We start from the raw sequence: 17705 nt of genomic DNA on the forward strand, positions 1-17705 counted from the left end.
GTTAGAACTCCAGGTTTAAATCCCTGATAAGGGAACTAAGATCATGTAAGCCGCGCAGCGTCCCCTCCCCCCCCAAAAAAAGTATATTCTACCTATGCCTGTCTGGCTACCAAATTCATAAATTTTATCTTAAAACAACCAACATCCTCACATATATATACACACTCACCCTCAAGGAAAAGAAACAAATCAGCAGGAGATTGAGAAATTTAGAGATTCAGAGTAATGACCAAAAACAGCAAGTTCTACAGTGTCAGTTTAAGATTTTAATAAGAAACATATTAATATCAAATACTTTAAATGAGAAAAAAATATTTTAAAAAGAAACACCTAAAATAATGAAAAACAGTGTTAAATTTATAGCTGCTACAAAAAACTGGAAATACTTTTCAGACATTTTGAGGACCTGCCTAGCTCACAAGGCTTTTCTGAAACATCCTTCTCACACAGTGGTAGGCCCAGAGCAGTCAAGAACACTCTAGATCAGAGTTCTCAATCAGGGGTGACTTTACCTCCAAGGGAATTTTGGCAATATCTAGAGATATTTTTTGGTTGTTACAGTTAGATGGTGAGTGCTACTGGCATTTAGCTGATAGGGCCAAAGACACTGCTAAATTCAATGCACAGGACAACTTCCACAAAAGATCATTCAGCCTAAAATGTCAATGTTACAGAGGTGATCTGACCACCAATCACAGCGGTGATTCCAATCCTGAGAATATGCAACTGAGACTAAGAAGCCTTAGTTTAATATGGACCATCCTTTTGACCAGGAAAGATTACCAAAAAAAAAAAAAGGAAATTGTGGTATGAATTAAATGTCTAAGAGATAATAAAGTGAGCAAACAGAAGACAAAACAAGAGACAGAATAAATAAATATTGCCTGGGATTTCAGCAGCCTTCCACTTCCTGTCTCTGGGCCGGCCTAACTGCATTGCTGTCCTTGAGTCCCCACTGTCTCCACACAGATTTTCTGTGTATTACATAATCTACAGTTAGTCTTTCCCACTTGTAACCAAGAGTCCTACTCACACATATTATACCCACAGAAAACTGCTAAGGGAAAAGAATTAACTACAGAGAGTATGTAATACCTATAGTTCAACATAAGTAAATCAAAATAAATTTGATGAAACTTTGTAATAGTAAAAAAAAAAAATGGTGAGGTATTGAAAAAAGATCAGTAAGAACTAATCTATAAATATAAAGAAAACAGGGAAAATAGGGTAAATAATGTGGAAACCCGGGAAAAGAGTTCAAAATTTCCTGAACTAGAAGGACAACCAAAAACCACAGACAGGTGGTGCATTACATAAAAATTGAGAAATAATCATTTAAGACAGACTTCTCAAGCATCTATGTACCAAGCTCTTAATCTTAAGGAGGAAAAATTTTATAGAACTCAATAGCATAAAAACAGTTCAATTAAAAGATGGGCAGAGGCCTTCCCTGGTGGCACAGAGGATGAGAATCCACCTGCCAATGCAGAGAACACAGGCTCAATCTCTCATCCAGGAAGATTCTACATGCCTCAGAGCAACTAAGCCCCTGGGCCACAACTACTGAGCCTGTGTGCCTTAACTAACGAGCCGGAGTGCCGCAACTTCTGAAGCTGGTCTGTGCTCTGCAACAAGAGAAGCCACCTCCGCGAGAAGCCCGTGCACCACAACTAGAGCGTGGCACATACTCTCTGCAACCAGAGAAAGCCCGCACGCAATAACATGCATGCAGTGCAACCAAAAAAAGTAAGAAAGTAAAAAAATGAAAATGGGCGGGGAATTCCCTGGTGGTCCCGGTGGTTAGGACTTTGTGCTTCACTGATGAGAGCATGGGTTCAATCCCTGGAACTAGGATCCCACAAGCTGCACCATGAGGCCAAAAAAAGAAAGAAAGAAATTAAAAATGGGCAGAGAATCTGAATACACACTTCTTCAAAGGAGACATACAAGTGGCCAATAGGTATATGGAAAGGTGCTCAACATCACTGTCACCAGGGAAATGCAACTCAAAACCACAAAGAGCTATCATCCCATTCTGGTTAGAAGGGCTATCATTTAACCAAAGGGGGGGAAAAGCCACCAAAAAACCTCAAGAGATATCAAGGACTGGCAAGAATGTGGAGAAAAAGGAGCTGTTCTGCACTGTTACTGGGAATGTAAACTGGTACAACCACCACAGAAAACAGTATAGAGGTTCCTCAAAAACTTAAAAACAGAAGTCCCATATCAGCCAATGATCTTATTCTGGGTTTATATCCGAAGGAACTGAAAACAAGATTTTGAAGGTACATCTGCACTCCCATGTTCACTAAGCATTATTCACAATAGCCAAGACAGAATACAACCTAAGTGTCCATCAAGAGATGAATGGATAAATACGTGTGTGTATACAGTCACACAACAGAATATCTCAGCCATGAGAAAGAAGGAAACCTTGCCATTTGCAACAACTTGGATGAATTTTGAGGGCATCACACTAAGTGAAATAAGTCCGAATAGAAAAAGGCAAATATTGTATGATATCACTTATATGTGGAAATCTAAAAAAGCTGCACTCAGAGAAGCAAGAGAGAAAAGTGATGGTTAACAGGGCCTAAGTAGGGGAATGAGGAGACACTGGTCACAGGGTACAAACTTACAGTTATAAAATTAACAAGTTTTGAAGATCTAATATACAGCAGCATGAAAGTGAAAGTGAAGTCACTCAGTCGTGTCCGACTCTTTGCAACCCCATGGACTGCAGCCTACCAGGCTCCTCCCTCCATGGGATTCTCCAGGCAAGACTACTGGAGTGGGGTGCCATTTTCCTTCTCCAGGGGATCTTTCCAACCAAGGGATCGAACCCGGGTCTCCCGCATTCCAGGCAGATGCTTTAACCTCTGAGCCACCACGGACTAGTGATTATAACACTACCATATTATATATTTGAAAACTGCTAAGAGTAGATTTTACATGTTCTCACCACAATAAAGAAATAGTAATTATGTGACTTGATGGAAGTGTTATTAGATAATGCTATAATGGTAATCACATTACAACATATAAAAGTATCAAACAGCTGTATATGTACCTTAAACTTACACAATATTATGTTAATTATATCCCAATAAGCTAGAGGAAAAAAAGAGGAAGAATTTTTAAAATAAAAAGATTTTATATGTTAAGAAAAAAGAATAAACAGATAAATATAAAAGGATAACCATGACCCCAGACTTGAGAAAGCAACAGCTTGGTAGAAAATTTAACAAAGCTAAAGCCATCCTGACACATGCCATGGCCAAGATGACTTTTCTCTTTGAAGACAGCTAATAATCTCAAGAAATCAATAATTTGAAATAATTAAATCAAAGAAATTACAAATCCATTAGAATTTTCCCGAACAACAGGATTAACTTCCCTTGTGGTTCAGCTGGTAAAGAATCCACCTACAATGTGGGAGACCTGAGTTCGCTCCCTGGGTTGGGAAGATCCCCCGGAGGAGGGAAAGACCACCCACTCCAGTATTGTGGCCTGGAGAATTCCATGGACTGTATAGTTCATGGGGTCACAAAGAGTCAGACACAACTGAGTGACTTTCACTTCACTTCAAAATAGAAAATTACAAATATAATGATAAAGACAGAATGAAAACATTATGATATCCTAAGACTTGAAAGTGTAGTTAAGCTAAAAATAGGGTAGTAAAAGGAAAAACATACACTGGATAATGAAGCCAAATTCAAAGTAACTTTTATACCAATCAGTAACTGCAAAGAAAACTCAAAGCACCCTAAGTGAACAATACAAAAAAAAAAAAAAAAAAAAAACCTCTCTACACCTGCTGAATGCATCAACTCATTTAAATTTATCGAGCATCAGCTTTGTGCCCGTCACTGCTCTGGTGGTGGGCAAGATCAAGTTCCTGCTCTCATAGAGCTTATTTAAAACAAGACTGTCCAACAGAAATGGGAACCACAAATGTAAGCAAAAATATGTCATTTTACATATTATGGCAGCGAAGTTAAATTTTTTATTAAATTTTAATAATCTATTTAATCTGGTATATAAAACACTGTCATGTAAACAGGTAATGAACATAAAAATATTAATGTGATATTTTATATTCTTGTTTACATACTGAGTTTTCAAAATGTAGTGTTATTTTAACACAGCTCTTCTCAATTAGGACAAAGAACATTTGCTGAACAGTCACATGTGGCTAGTAGCTGCCATACTAGACACTGCCAACCTGGGAAGAGGGATGGGGCTGTTCCCTACCCCCCAAAACTTGTCATATTCTTTGACTATTTATAAACTGTCCGCATATATTTCTCTGATAAAAATAACTAAAAAGAGCTTTCTGGTCAGAACAAATAGCAGCTCCAACCATCTATTTTATGCAAAACTGGAAACAACCTACCATCAATATGAAAACTGAATAAACTGTGGTATACAATGGAATACTGAACTATATTATTTCAACACGGATATATCTCAGAATCACACAGGATAAAAAATAAAGCTGCAAGATGATATGTCTGGCATAGCATATATGTAAATCTTTCAAACATACAAAGTTACAAACTGATGTTCACACACACATACACTCTATAGATAATTACAAGTGGAATAAAATCCAACTATGTGGAAGGGAAGGATAAACACCATCAGGGTAGTGTTAACCTCAGGATAAGGAGAGAAGAATGGGTTTGAGAAGGTCTGCAAAGCATATTCAACTGTCTCTATAATTTCTTTTTTTAATGTGACATAACTAACAATTGTTAAATCTGGGTGACGGGTACCTGGACATTCTGCTATATGAACTTTTCTGTATGTTTGAAATACTTCCTTTAAAAAAAAAATGCTTTCTTCGCATTTTATTTCTATTTCTGAATAGACCAGAGTTTATTGGTATCAGAAAGTTAACTTCTGGTAAAAATACATATTTATCAAAGAAAATATTTTTTCCTCATACCTCCTTAAAAGTTAAATCTCAGTTTCACAGAATTAAACATAGCATAAGAATCTGGTCTTAGAGTTAGCTAATGGATTATCAAAATTAAAAATACATATATTGATTCAGAAGCTAAACACAAGTCCCAATGCAATCTGGAGAGAATCTGGAACTCCTCTGTAGTATCCATAGAACACATCTTTTTCACAGCTAAAAGGTTTACATTCACCAAAAATCAATGCTCAGAGATCTCAACTACTGATGTAGCACTGTGACTATGAATTGTCAACATCAGGAATGTATTTACCAAACTTAATACCTTCCTCACTGCATACATATACAATAAATTACATGCTTTATTCTAGATGCTAGTCACAAATGACATTTCTTTCTGCAAAACATGGAGAAATAACAGTGTGAAATAACACCTATATATGCTTCAGATATATGTACTATGTATAGGCTTCCCTGGTGACTCACTGGTAAACTATCCAACTGCCAATGCAGGAGACACGGGTTCAATCCCTGAGTTGGGAGGATCCCCTGGAGGAGGAAATGGCAACCCACTCCAGTATTCTTGCCTGGGAAATCCCACAAACAGACGAGTCTGGCACATTAAGTCCATGGAGTCACAAAGAGTCAGACACAACTAAGCGACTGAGCATGCACACGTACCTCTTTACAGATTTTTATACAATTAAAAATGCAAATTTCAAAATAAAAGAAAGCTACCATAACAAAAACCTTCAAGTATCAACCTTTCTTCCCCATAAGAAACAGATGGGTGATAAGAACTGTGTCGGTTAGCACTGTTAGTTTTAGAAAATGTTTTCTTAGTAATTACTTGGAACCACAAGATGCTAAGTGGCACTCTTTAGTCCTATTATTTTAATTTGCTGGAATTAGCATAGAGAAAGGAATATGTTAACAAAATTATCTGTGTACATACTGTATATTAAGCCAGAACAGAACATTTTCTTTGACTATGACCACATCAACTGAAAGGTTTCTAGACCCTCCCTTTCCTTGGAAAGCAAGTCAGGGAATATAAATTGCCTGGGCCTGCTGGTGAGCTTTGTGTTCTGCTGAATCAAAAGCCAATCCTGGCAGAATTCACTACAGAGGAGCCTGAAGTACCAGCACCACAGACTCAGCACAGTTACACCAGGAAGCAAAGAGACAGAAAAGGCTCGATATAGTTCTTTTTTTAAGCAACCAAAATTATACTTGGCATGGTATTATATTTAATGGGTATATTAATCTGTACATTTGAGTGAAAGTTCAATTGAAAATAACTGAACTGAAAAATCACTATAATTAGTATAATAATCACAAATTTATAGACTAAAGTTATGCCCTCAACCCAAAAATGCAGAGATTAATAACCAAGAGTTATTATATAAAACATGTACTTCTCCACACATAGACACACAAAACAAGGCTAGTTTTTCAACTGTTTCATCAGCGTCTTAATCAGTATCTAAAACAGCATCATTCTTTGAGACAACAATTCTGCCTAAATTGTACCTAAAAATTCTCTTTGCAACATTAACACAGGCAATTACTATTAATTGAACATAGAAATACAGAAAATACTCTGGAATGTCACATTAATTTTTTCAAAAAGATTGTCATGTTACCTAAAAAGGAGAAACATCCTTATAAGTTGCATATTGCAATGATAAACAGATCACTTTAAGTGGCTATCAACATACCAATACAAAGAGAAAAGGAAAGGTATAATCTATCAACGGGGATGGGGGTGTCAGTCTTTAAATAAGAAATGTTAGTAATACTAAATCTAGAGGTTAAGCCGGTAGTTCAACATTATCATGAGATTTCAAACTGTACTGTGATTGCCTACCGCTCCCTGTGTTAGACCATGGTACCTAAGTCTCAATCCATAGTCACAGAGTCAATATACAGATCTAATGCCGGTCTCCTGTGTGCTCAGTCGCTCAGTCGTATCCAACTCTGCGACCCCATGGACTATAGCCTGCCAGACTCCTCTGTTCCTGGGATTTTCCAGGCAAGAATACTGGGATCGGCTGCCATTCCCTTCTCCAGGGGATCCTCCTGACCCAGGAATCAAATCCTTGTCTCCTACACTGGCAGGTGGATTCTTTACCACTGAGTCACTTGGGAAGCCCAACTCTGGTATCCCATGCTGAAAACCTCATCATTGGTCTCAAGAGAGATGGGGTAAAAAGAAAAAAACTAATAATCTTCCCATATACACACATATACAAATACATAAACACAAACCTCAAAAGGAAACTAGGCACCATCATACCATACCTATAGAATCACAAACAGGTATCCCATCTTTGGCCTCTAATCTTTTTCAATTTGGACAGAAGGATTTTATGGAGTTTAAGTGAAAAAAAAAAAAAAAAAACCTGCTATTAAGTACTTAGAACATGCTTGCCACACAGCAGCACTCAATAAGTGGCAATTATTCTTCACGGCTTCTTCCAGGGACTAGGGCCCACTCTAGGTCTATCAGCAGAACCCTATGTCTCTTCCCTCCGTTTTTCCTGACACAAAATTCTTTAAAAAGTGCATCTTTCAACTGAATTTCAACATATAAACTTTTAGAGATTAAGAAAAAAAAAAAGGTTGAGGCCAAAGCATCTTTTCCTGACAAAAAGGTGGTATAAGACCAGTGGACACTTGCATGTGGACACCAGACTTGGAACAAAGGGAATTATAAACCAATTTTAAGTAGAAGAGTCAATACATTATGCCTTCTGACAACTGACAATCTTTGAATTGCTTTTGATCCACCACTCCTCTTACTCTCACATTACCAACAGTTCCCAATGTGGGGCCCCAACCAGCAGCATCCAGCAACACCAAAAATTTGTTAGAAATGCAAATTCTCAAATCCCACCTCGGACCCAAATAAGAAACTCAAGAGTGGGACCCAGCAATCTGGGTCTCCACACAAAAGTCTGAGAACAGCTCTATATAATTAGGTGAAGTATCAACAGTGAAACTTCAAATTTATCTACTGCAGAAGAAACCTGTTAAGATTCATGAGGTTAACATTAAGTAAGGAGACACAAAAAGGTCTTAAAGGATGTTAAATGAAGGACATTACAATATAAAAAGTCATTATATATTAACTAGCAAATAAATCTCGGAGAAGGCAATGGCACCCCACACCAGTACTCCTGCCTGGAAAATCCCATGGACGGAGGAGCCTGGTAGGCTGCAGTCCATGGGGTCGCTACGAGTCGGATACGACTGAGCGACTTCATTTTCACTTTTCACTTTCATGCATTGGAGAAGGAAATGGCAACCCACTCCAGTATTCTTGCCTGGAGAATCCCAGGGACAGCGGAGCCTGGTGGGCTGCCATCTATGGGGTCACACAGAGTCGGACACGACTGAAGTGACTTAGCAGCAGCAGCGAATAAATGTGCCAGCTTAAAATGAGGTCTCAACCTAAACTTTACATTTGCCTTGCCTTGTATTTCTGGTTCAACTTCTCTGAAGGAAGAAAAACACCAGTACAAAAGAGCCATAAAACCAATCATCCTAAAAGGATAACATTTAACCTCAAGGAAGGCAGGCCTAAGGTGATTTCAGAGTCCCAAAATTTCTCTTTTTGCTGCTTTCTTAAAAGTCCCTTAATAATCAAGAGTAGCTTGAGAGAAAAATAGACTTAGAGAAAACAGATTTAAAATGTAAATGCTAAGACAATGCTACATTTCAGAATGCTTTACGATAGCTTACATTTTCATGAGACTCATCATTTTCACAATCATTTTGAGGTAAATAACAGTGCCAACAACAACACTACTATTTATTACTTACAAGCCTTACAAAATTTTATTCTTTAATTCAACTGTTGAGGTTGGAGTTATAACCATTTACTAATGTAAGACACGGCAACATCTGAATCCAACTTTACCTAATTTTAAAACTTATGCTCTTTAAATCTCTACACAATGGCAAGATGTGGAGACAAAGGCTTGAGTTTCAGCACCATAACTTAAAGAGCTGTGTGCTGAAATACTTGGGAAGTCACTCAATTCTCTTTACTCTGCATCTATAAAATGGGAAGATTAGTATCTGTCCTCACCTATTTCAGAGTACAGTTGACCCCTGAACAACTTGAGGGTTGGACTGCCTACCCTCCAAGAAGTCAAAATCCACTTATAACTTTACAGGTGGGTCCTCCACATCAGGGGCTGGCATCTGTGGATTCAACCTATCACAATAAAACTACAGTACATATTTATTGAAAAAAATCTGCCTACATGTGGACTCTTGAAGTTCAAACCCGTGTAGTTCAAGGGTCAATTATAATTAAAAAAATCAAAATAAGATAAAGGACATAAAAGGTGTTCATAAGCTCTTTAAAAAACTACACAAATATAAATTATCATCATTACTGACATTGATAGAAAAGAATGCAGAGAGAAAAGAAAACAATGATACTGTATAGGGATAGGAAGGGGTAAAGATACTGGTTTTTCCTTTTGTTTGGCTTTTATTTCCTTATTAAAGCAAGTTGAAGACCCTTAAGGAGAAACTTCAGATTTCAAAATTTACCTGTGACCTTACTGTCAATTGGGCTGTAATAAAAGAATCTGTGCCACAAATTGTTACTTTTCTAAAAATACACACACACAACTATATACTTGGGTCTTACACAGATATGGAGGTTAATAAAAATGTAACAGCTGACTTACTTGTAAAAGTTTAATTCTCCTAAGAATCAGTGACCACTATACTAGGTCACTGATTAAAATTCCCTTGCAAACAGCCTTCCTGTTCTTTTCTACTGTATCATTTCAACCTGTGGTGTCTTTCCTTCTGCAATATTAAAACATGAACTACAGATCCTAAATAAGTAAATGAGACCACTTAAAATGATGAGCTTGATTTAAAAAGGGAAAAATTTTATTATTCAAAACTTCACAACTTAAGGTTTATTTTTAATAGCATTTACAGCAAATGAGTGAGAGAAGAAAGTAAAGTTGAAGTGAAATCACTCAATTGTTGTGAGGTATGTCAGATATTAAAAAGACAAAGAAAGTATTCAACCCTCGATTACCAATCATGAAATGTCAGCTCACCGAAAAGGTTCAGTAACAGATTCAGAAAAGCCCCAGACTCACCTCTTTCATACCAAAAACAGCCCAACTAGTATTCCTTCTACATTACATTCACAAAAAGCATTTTTGGCAAAGCAAGTTATTATAACAACTTACATTTTAATAAAAAATACTATTCTCATTTTCAATGAGAAAATACCAAAAAACCATGGACTTTGATAAAGCATTTCTGTAACGTGCATACATTTCTGACTACATACAATATTTAAGCTACATTTAAACCTACATGTAAACTCAACAGTCTGTCAGGCCTAGCTTTCATATATGAAATTATGTGCTAATATATCAATACTGAAATTCAAGACAGTGATTTGCACACTAGTTGCCAGGTTTTTTGTGTAAATGTCAAACAATAGGTCCCCTAAGAAGCTTCTAAATCTAACTCAATTTATTCATTCAAACCAGAATTTATCATGTGTTTCTAAGCACTGGTTCTCACCTAGGGGCAATCCAGCAGTGTCTGGAAACATTTCTGGTTGTTACAACAGGAGAGGGTGGGGATTACCAGAAAGAGGTGCTACTGGCATCTAGTTAGTAGACGCCAAGAATGATGCTAAACGCGTTACAAAGCACAGGACAGCTCCCATAACACAGGATTATCCACCTCAAAATGTCAATACTGCAGAAGTTGAGAAACTCTGAGCTACAGAAGTTTATAAATACCCATCTGTCTAAAAATAGTACTCACTTCTCCTTTGTTTAGGTATTATTTGCCAATTCTATTCTTTACAAACTAGTCTCTGGCAACAAACTTACCATGTTCCCATCTTTTCAATCAACTTCTAACTTCCAAACTTGTCAATAAAACCAATTTCAAAATCTTTTGTCTTTGATTCATCCTTATTTTTAATAAGAGGAGGAGGAGTAATGGCAAGACCAAAACATATGCAGCCCTTACTACATGCCAAGCATATTCTAAGTGCCTTGCATACATTAATTCATTAATCTAGGTACTATTATTACCAGGTATTCTTATTATCCTCATTTTACAAATGAAGAATCCAAGGCACAAAAAGGTTAAATAACTTGCCCAGGGTTACAGATAATAAGCAGTCAAGTCAGGTTTCAAATCCAGACAGAATGGCTCCAGAGTTCATAACCTTAAGTATTCCAGGGTCATCTCTCTTCCTTCATCCTCTACATCAGATCATAAAGTCCTTAAGATACACAAAGGACAGGGACCTTGTTATGTTCACAGCAGCATCCCCAGAGTCCAGTACATAATAGGTGCTCAAAAAACTTGTTTGTTTGAATGAAGTATCTCTCAAACTCACCCCACCTGTTTCCATTGCCTCCATTCAAGGCCAAGTCTCTGAGCACCTCATACTTAGGTTTCTTTACATATCCTATTTACTAACCAATCAAGTGAAAGGATATAAACTCCTCTGCCACATTTTCGATAACTCAATCCATAACCCAACGTAATCAAAGTTTTCTTCCCACTGCTTCTCAATTAGAATCATAATATCTTAGAGTCAGAAGGTACCTTAGAGATCATCCAATCTAACATTTAACAAGAAACCCAAAGACAGTAAGTAGCTAAATCACCCAGCCAGGTGAAGCCAGGATCAGAACTTGATTCCTGCAATTTTTGTTCAAGGATTCACTCCTGCAAGATTTACTTCATTCATGACAGATGTCTGCTCATTATTTCATCAACAAAATAAGTTCATTTCAATTGTCCACACTTGTTTCTCCTGCACAGCCTGCCCTTTTTCTTGCTCCATAGATCCAAAACCTATCCACCCTTCAAAATCTCTTCCTATTCCCTTCTTCATGACCTCCTCCTCCTCAGAAAATCTTAGGTCTTGAATAGAGACTAAACGAAGAGGATCACCATTGCTTACCAGGCCAAGTTTAATACATACTAACACCTTCCACAATGCAAAGCTACTTGGATCACTTCTTCCCTGAAAACTATTTACCCATTCTTTCCTCCTGCAATGCAGGAAGTGATTTCAATAAAGACTAACTTATATGGCACCTTCATAAAATGTTCGTATCTCTGGGAGAGAGGCTCACTCGCATCTTTAATAGTAGACATATAACACTTGAACGGCCCAAATCACCTATCTCTCTTCCATTAAGAAACTCAGCTTGTTCACAAAGTCCAAACCCAGAACTCTGATACAACTCACCATCTCTTTCTCTGCATAAGACCATTTGTCTTAACTTCCTCCAAAACTCCATTTCTAAGGAACAGTTCACATTTCCTTCCTCTTCTTCCCTACACTATGCAGAAAAGAACACCCTCTTTTCTCTTTTATTATTTTCCTATGCCTCTTCAGTGAAAGTCCAGTTTGCTGCTGCTCAGCCAACCTCAACTATCCAGTCCTTTATATAGAAGTCACATCTATTTCTTCAGCCTCCCTCAGATCTTAGGGTATTTCAACTCCATGAAGGTCAGTTTTTTTCCCTTCTTCCTTTAGACAAGCGGCCTCAACAGGTGTGGGTGCAGCTAAGAGGAGTGCAAAAAAGTCCATTCTTCCCTGGACTGCAGGAAAGACTATATTAGAACTCTTGTTATATTTATTTTTTCATCTCATCCTTTCTTAAATTCTGCCTCTGTGTACATCTGTAAGTTACACATTAGTACAGTGGGACAAGCATATAATATACATAAATTCTTGGAGCATTATATGATCAAGAGATATTAAAAACTGGAGTTGGAGACAACTTAAAAATACCTTTATATGAGGCCAAAGTAATAGGTTCCAGACCATAGAGAGGATATATGTTTGTATACATGTACACATGACTGGCAGAAAAACTCTTGTTCCTACCCAAAGTCCTAACTATGCCCACCAACGTCAAACCCCTGCCAGCCATCTCAGAATTGTGTCCTACTCAAAAGCCCCACCAGGGGCTTCCCTGGTGGCTCAGAGGGTAAAGCATCTGCCTACAAATGTGGGAGACCCGGGTTCGATCCCTGGGTCGGGAAGATCCCCTGGAGAAGGAAATGGCAACCTACTCCAGTACTCTTGCCTGGAAAATCCCATGGACTGAGAAGCCTGGTACACTACAGTCCATGGGGTCGCAAAGAATCGGACACGACTGAACCACTTCACTTTCACTTCAAAAAGAGCAGAACAGAGGATGGTTTGGCAAAACCCTTCAGTTCCACTTTGGGGAAAAAAGAAAAAAATTCAAATGCTGAGTTACTATCCTTACCTTTCCCATAGAAGTGGATTTCAGGGCACTGTTCACTATCCGTTAACACCGCTCATTGCCTGGCTTGTTCGTCTACTTCACAGACCACTACGTCCTGAGATTCAGTTCCTATTTCCCAATCCCTCGAGGCACAATTCACGGTCCCTTCGATAACAACCTATTTATGCTAACACCTGGATTAAGCTCACACCTCCCTCAGTCTCCTCTCCCCTGAGGATACCATGCACCGTCCCCCCCGAGCCGCACAGTCGTGTCCAGTGTAGACGACAGTCCATCCAAGATCCCTAAGACCACTTCTCTTTCCTCCTCCGCCCCCGGGAGCTGCCAGCCAGGCTGGAGACGGGAGGGGGGAGGGGTGTGACTCGCCTCCCGTGACTGGCCCAGATGGCAGCCGATTCCGCCCCCACTCTCGGGCACCCCTCCACCCGCCCGACCCCCTAGGGCTGCCTGTCTGCCTCCCACCCCGCCCCAACTCCACCTCCGGCCTCCCCCACGTCCTCACGCCGGCTCCCGGACACACTCACCATGCTGGGTGAAGATATTGAAGCCGGCCTCTGCGGTGCGCCCCACCAAGTCCCGCCTGCGACCGGAGGGCCTGGCTGCGCTGCTGCCCCGGATCCCGCGGGGTTGCGACTGCTGAAGCCCCGGAGCCTCCCCGACGCGGCCCACCTGCTGCCCCATCCCTGCGCTAGCTTACTCCCGCGCCCCCGACGACCCCTGGTCACATTCCTCCTCGGCTCTGGCCTCGGGGTTCCAGGCGCTGCTCCGGCCTCTCCTTCCCAACCCAGGCCCGGTCCTGAGCGGTCCGGCAGCCTGCGGCTCCGCACCCGACTCCTCACAGCAGGCGCCGCGCTGCCTCCCGACGCCTCACAGGTTCTCCTTTTCCCTTCCCATCCCGCGGCTCCGCGCCCCCAATGCTGCCGCTGCCGCCGCCGCCGCCATCTTTAAACCACCGAGCACTGGGAGAGCGTGTGACAGAGCGTCTCCTGCCCGCAACCCGACCAGTCATCTCCGCTATACTCAGGGGGCGGGCTTCCCGGCGGCCCCGCCCCTCCCGCGCGCCCCCGCCTCCTCGCAGGGTGGGTCCACCCCCACCGCCACCCACGGTACCCACCTCTTTGGCACGTCTACAGCTGCTTTAGGTCTTTACGCCCTCTGTTCCTTGGGGCAGCTCGGCCTCCCACGTCCGAATCCACTTAGCCGACCCCTCCCAAGTTCGGTTCAACGCGCTTACCGCCTTTTGGGGGGGTCGGTCGGTTTAAAGGTTTCCCTGTCCCACCTCCACCTGTCAAATCAATCAGTTGCGCTGGCGCCCCTGGTGCACAGTTCTTTAGCCGACTCAGCTGGGACGGAAAAGCACAAGAAGTTTGGTGCTTGCCATCCAGGTGAGGCTGTCTAAAATACCCTGGAGGATTCCTTTAAACACCCGAGGCAGCAGCAGACATACAGTCAAAATTAAATGATATAAAATTTACGTGAACATAATAAAGTACATTATTTCATGGTAATTTTTTGAAATTATTTCATTGTAATTTTTTTGAAATTATTTCATGATGGGAAATTGCACTCACCTTGGTTGTCTGGTACTCTACAATCTCATTGGGGAAGCAGTTATAACCCGATTCCTCCTATTATATTATCATGAAGTCCTCTTGAACTTTACCATCTAACCACGTATGTGTTTCTGTTACTCTTACGTCGCTTGTCAGTAAAGCTAATGTTCACACCGGCATGCTTTATATACAGAGCACGTGGTCAGGTCTTCGTTTGATGACAGAAAAATAAAATTACCTTTGACCCTGTTTCTGAGTCAGAACTTACTTTTGCCTGTATTGTCCAAAGAGAGTGACTCAGGCAGAAAAGAGAAATGTTTTTAAAGCGCAGGCACGCAGACATATATTTGTATATTCACTTATCTCCCCCTCACTGCACACTCTCGCATCTTAATATTCAGTTTTTTACATTCTTAAAGAACTTGATAATTATTTTTAGCTATTCAATTAGCTTCCCTATGTCCTTTATTAAAAGTATCAGTTATTGGAGGTAACTTACTGAAAATTTGCTTGAAAGCAGAGTATAGGAACCATTGCAAAAACCAACAAAACAACCATTGGGAAGATAAGGTCCAGGAGAAAAGGTGGATGAGCCTTCCTTTGGAGAGATGAAAGATCTCAGGATGAAAGATGAACCATTAATATTCACTACAATAAAAGCTCTATGAAATTATTCCATTGTCATCCAGGGTATCATCAGAAATAACTGAAATTGCCCACCAAATGGCAAAAGAAACACTGTGCTTTAGCACTGGATACAATATGAATTTTTCATTTGGATCAAAGTTTTCCTGTGTTTAAATACTTTTTTTTCTTTTTAATTCCCAAAATGTTTGCAAAAAAAAAAGAAATCACTGATAAGGGATAAAGGTGATCATAGAGCCAGAATTGGTTTTGCTGTTTGATTTTATTATCTGAGAGAATGTCACTTGGAAACAGATCTGGGTTCTCTGCTAATTCTTTAACTGTATGCAATGGATGGGTATAGCATAGTGCAGTGGTTAAGGACAGGCACTTAAGCCAGACTGCTTAAGTTCAAAACTGAGCTCTGATTACATACATGTTCGCTATTTGTTCTTAGGCAAATATTTAACCTCTTTATGCATCAGTTCCTCATCTGTGACGTGATGGTGATAGCAATAGTACCTACCTTATAGGGCTGTTGTGACAAATTGGTTAATGTAAAATAAGGCACTTAAAACAGTATTTGGTATATAAAAAGCACTATTAGTACCAAAAAAATGTAATGTTTTCAGAAGTTCATCAAATTTCCAGGCCTAATTTTTTCAAGTGCAATATGCTTAGATCATGGAACAAATTCTACAGTATTTATTCAGGTGAGCCACGCACCACCACCACCTGACACCTTGCATTTAACTAAAAAGAAAAACACCAATCTACCAATAAAAACACATGGAGTCATATATCACTTTATTAGGCATCCCTACCTGGTCATCACCAGTACCTGCACATGCGAACTATTATGTGTGAAATACTACTTTTGTTTAGCATATGAAGATTCTTCCACCATGGATTCTTAAGATCCTGCCTAGACTTAGGCAAGGGCTTCCCCGTGGTCAAGAATCTGCCTGTCAATGCAGGAGATGCATGAGATGCGGGTTCGATCCTTGGGTTGGGAAGATGCCGGTGGAGAAGTGGGCAACCCACTCCAGTATTCTTGCCTGGAGAATCCCATGGACAGAGGAGCCTAGCGGGCCATAGTCCATGGGATTGCAAGAAGTCAGACAAGATGGAGCACAAAACTAAGGCAAATATAAGATATATTTTTCAAAGTGAAATGGGAATTTTCAGAATGGGAGTGAGGGGCAATAGACCAGGGAGAAACCTACTTACTTAGGTGTGGGACACTATTTCATCTCAATAAAATCAAGCCCAAGTGACTCACCTGAGAATTACACACTTGAAACCATTGAAACACTTAATCCCAAGTAGTACTAGCTAAAGCTGAATTGAGGGCAGCTGTGAACTCCAGGCAGGAGCAAAAGCCAGATGAAGACCAGGCAGGTATAGAAACCAGATGAAAAAAAAAGTAGAGTGCATGGTGCACAGTAGCATAGGGACAGCCTCACCTGAGCAATGGCCAGGGGATGGCACAAAAAATCAAACCCATCATCATCAACGAGGCACAGTGAAGACAAAGATACTCATCATCTTTACCTTCCCTGTAATAGAAGTAATACCACAGTTTTCAGAAGCAAGGAATAGGTAAGCGGTGCTTCACTGATCCCTGTCTTGACTCATCTGGATTTCCAGGGTATTGCCAGTCTTACATTATCTCCCATGTTAGTCCATATTTCTTTCTCTACATTTGTATGGATATCCGGGTCATCTTTCTGCTGGATTCTCCTGCTACTAGCCTTTTCTTTTGAGATTCCTCACCTTTAGCACCAAACAATTCACTAAAACAAAAATACCTCTTCCTGTCATTGCTTTGACTGTGCGTCCCCTCCCCTTCATAATGTACAAGGTCTAAAACTTTCACCTGATGTTTCAAAATTATTTCCCAGTATACCCTGGATTATAATTGCCTAATGTTCATTAACTCCTGTTGCTCAAACCCTCACCCCTTCTATGGTAGGCATGTATATTTTATTCAATAAGCCTACTTTAGGATTTCTTCCTTTTTAGCTCTGATTTTTGCAATGCTCAGGGTTTCCCTAATAGCTCAGTTGGTAAAGAATATGCCTGCCATGCAGGATACCCTAGTTCGATCTCTGGGTTAGGAAGATCCCCTGGAGAAGGGATAGGCTACTCATCTTGGGTTTCTGTTGTGGCTCAGCTGGTAAAGAATCTACGTGCAATGCAGGAGACCTGGTTCCAATCCCTGGGTTGAGAAGATCCCCTGGAGAAGGGAAAGGCGAAAGCTCTCCACTCTAGTATTCTTGCCGACATTCCCCA

The 17705-nt window shown here is 40.1% G+C and overlaps 1 protein-coding gene across 4 annotated transcripts in view; it reads right to left on the reverse strand.

Annotated features, from left to right (window-relative positions):
* The window catches only part of ABL2 (ABL proto-oncogene 2, non-receptor tyrosine kinase), a 110737-nt gene extending 96447 nt beyond the window's left edge, over positions 1–14290 (reverse strand). For 3 of the 4 annotated variants that reach the window (XM_055582803.1, XM_055582800.1, XM_055582799.1), the window contains exon 1: positions 13758–14290. In XM_055582803.1, the coding sequence (XP_055438778.1) occupies positions 13758–13914 (157 nt within the window). In that variant the 5' untranslated portion in view covers positions 13915–14290. The remainder of the gene's footprint in view (positions 1–13757) is intronic. The other variant, XM_055582802.1, reaches the window with a different exon arrangement.
* Positions 14291–17705: the final 3415 nt, after the last annotated feature.

This window comes from Bubalus kerabau, chromosome 5 (assembly GCF_029407905.1).
Source record: "Bubalus kerabau isolate K-KA32 ecotype Philippines breed swamp buffalo chromosome 5, PCC_UOA_SB_1v2, whole genome shotgun sequence".
Classification (NCBI taxonomy): Eukaryota; Metazoa; Chordata; class Mammalia; order Artiodactyla; family Bovidae; genus Bubalus; species Bubalus kerabau.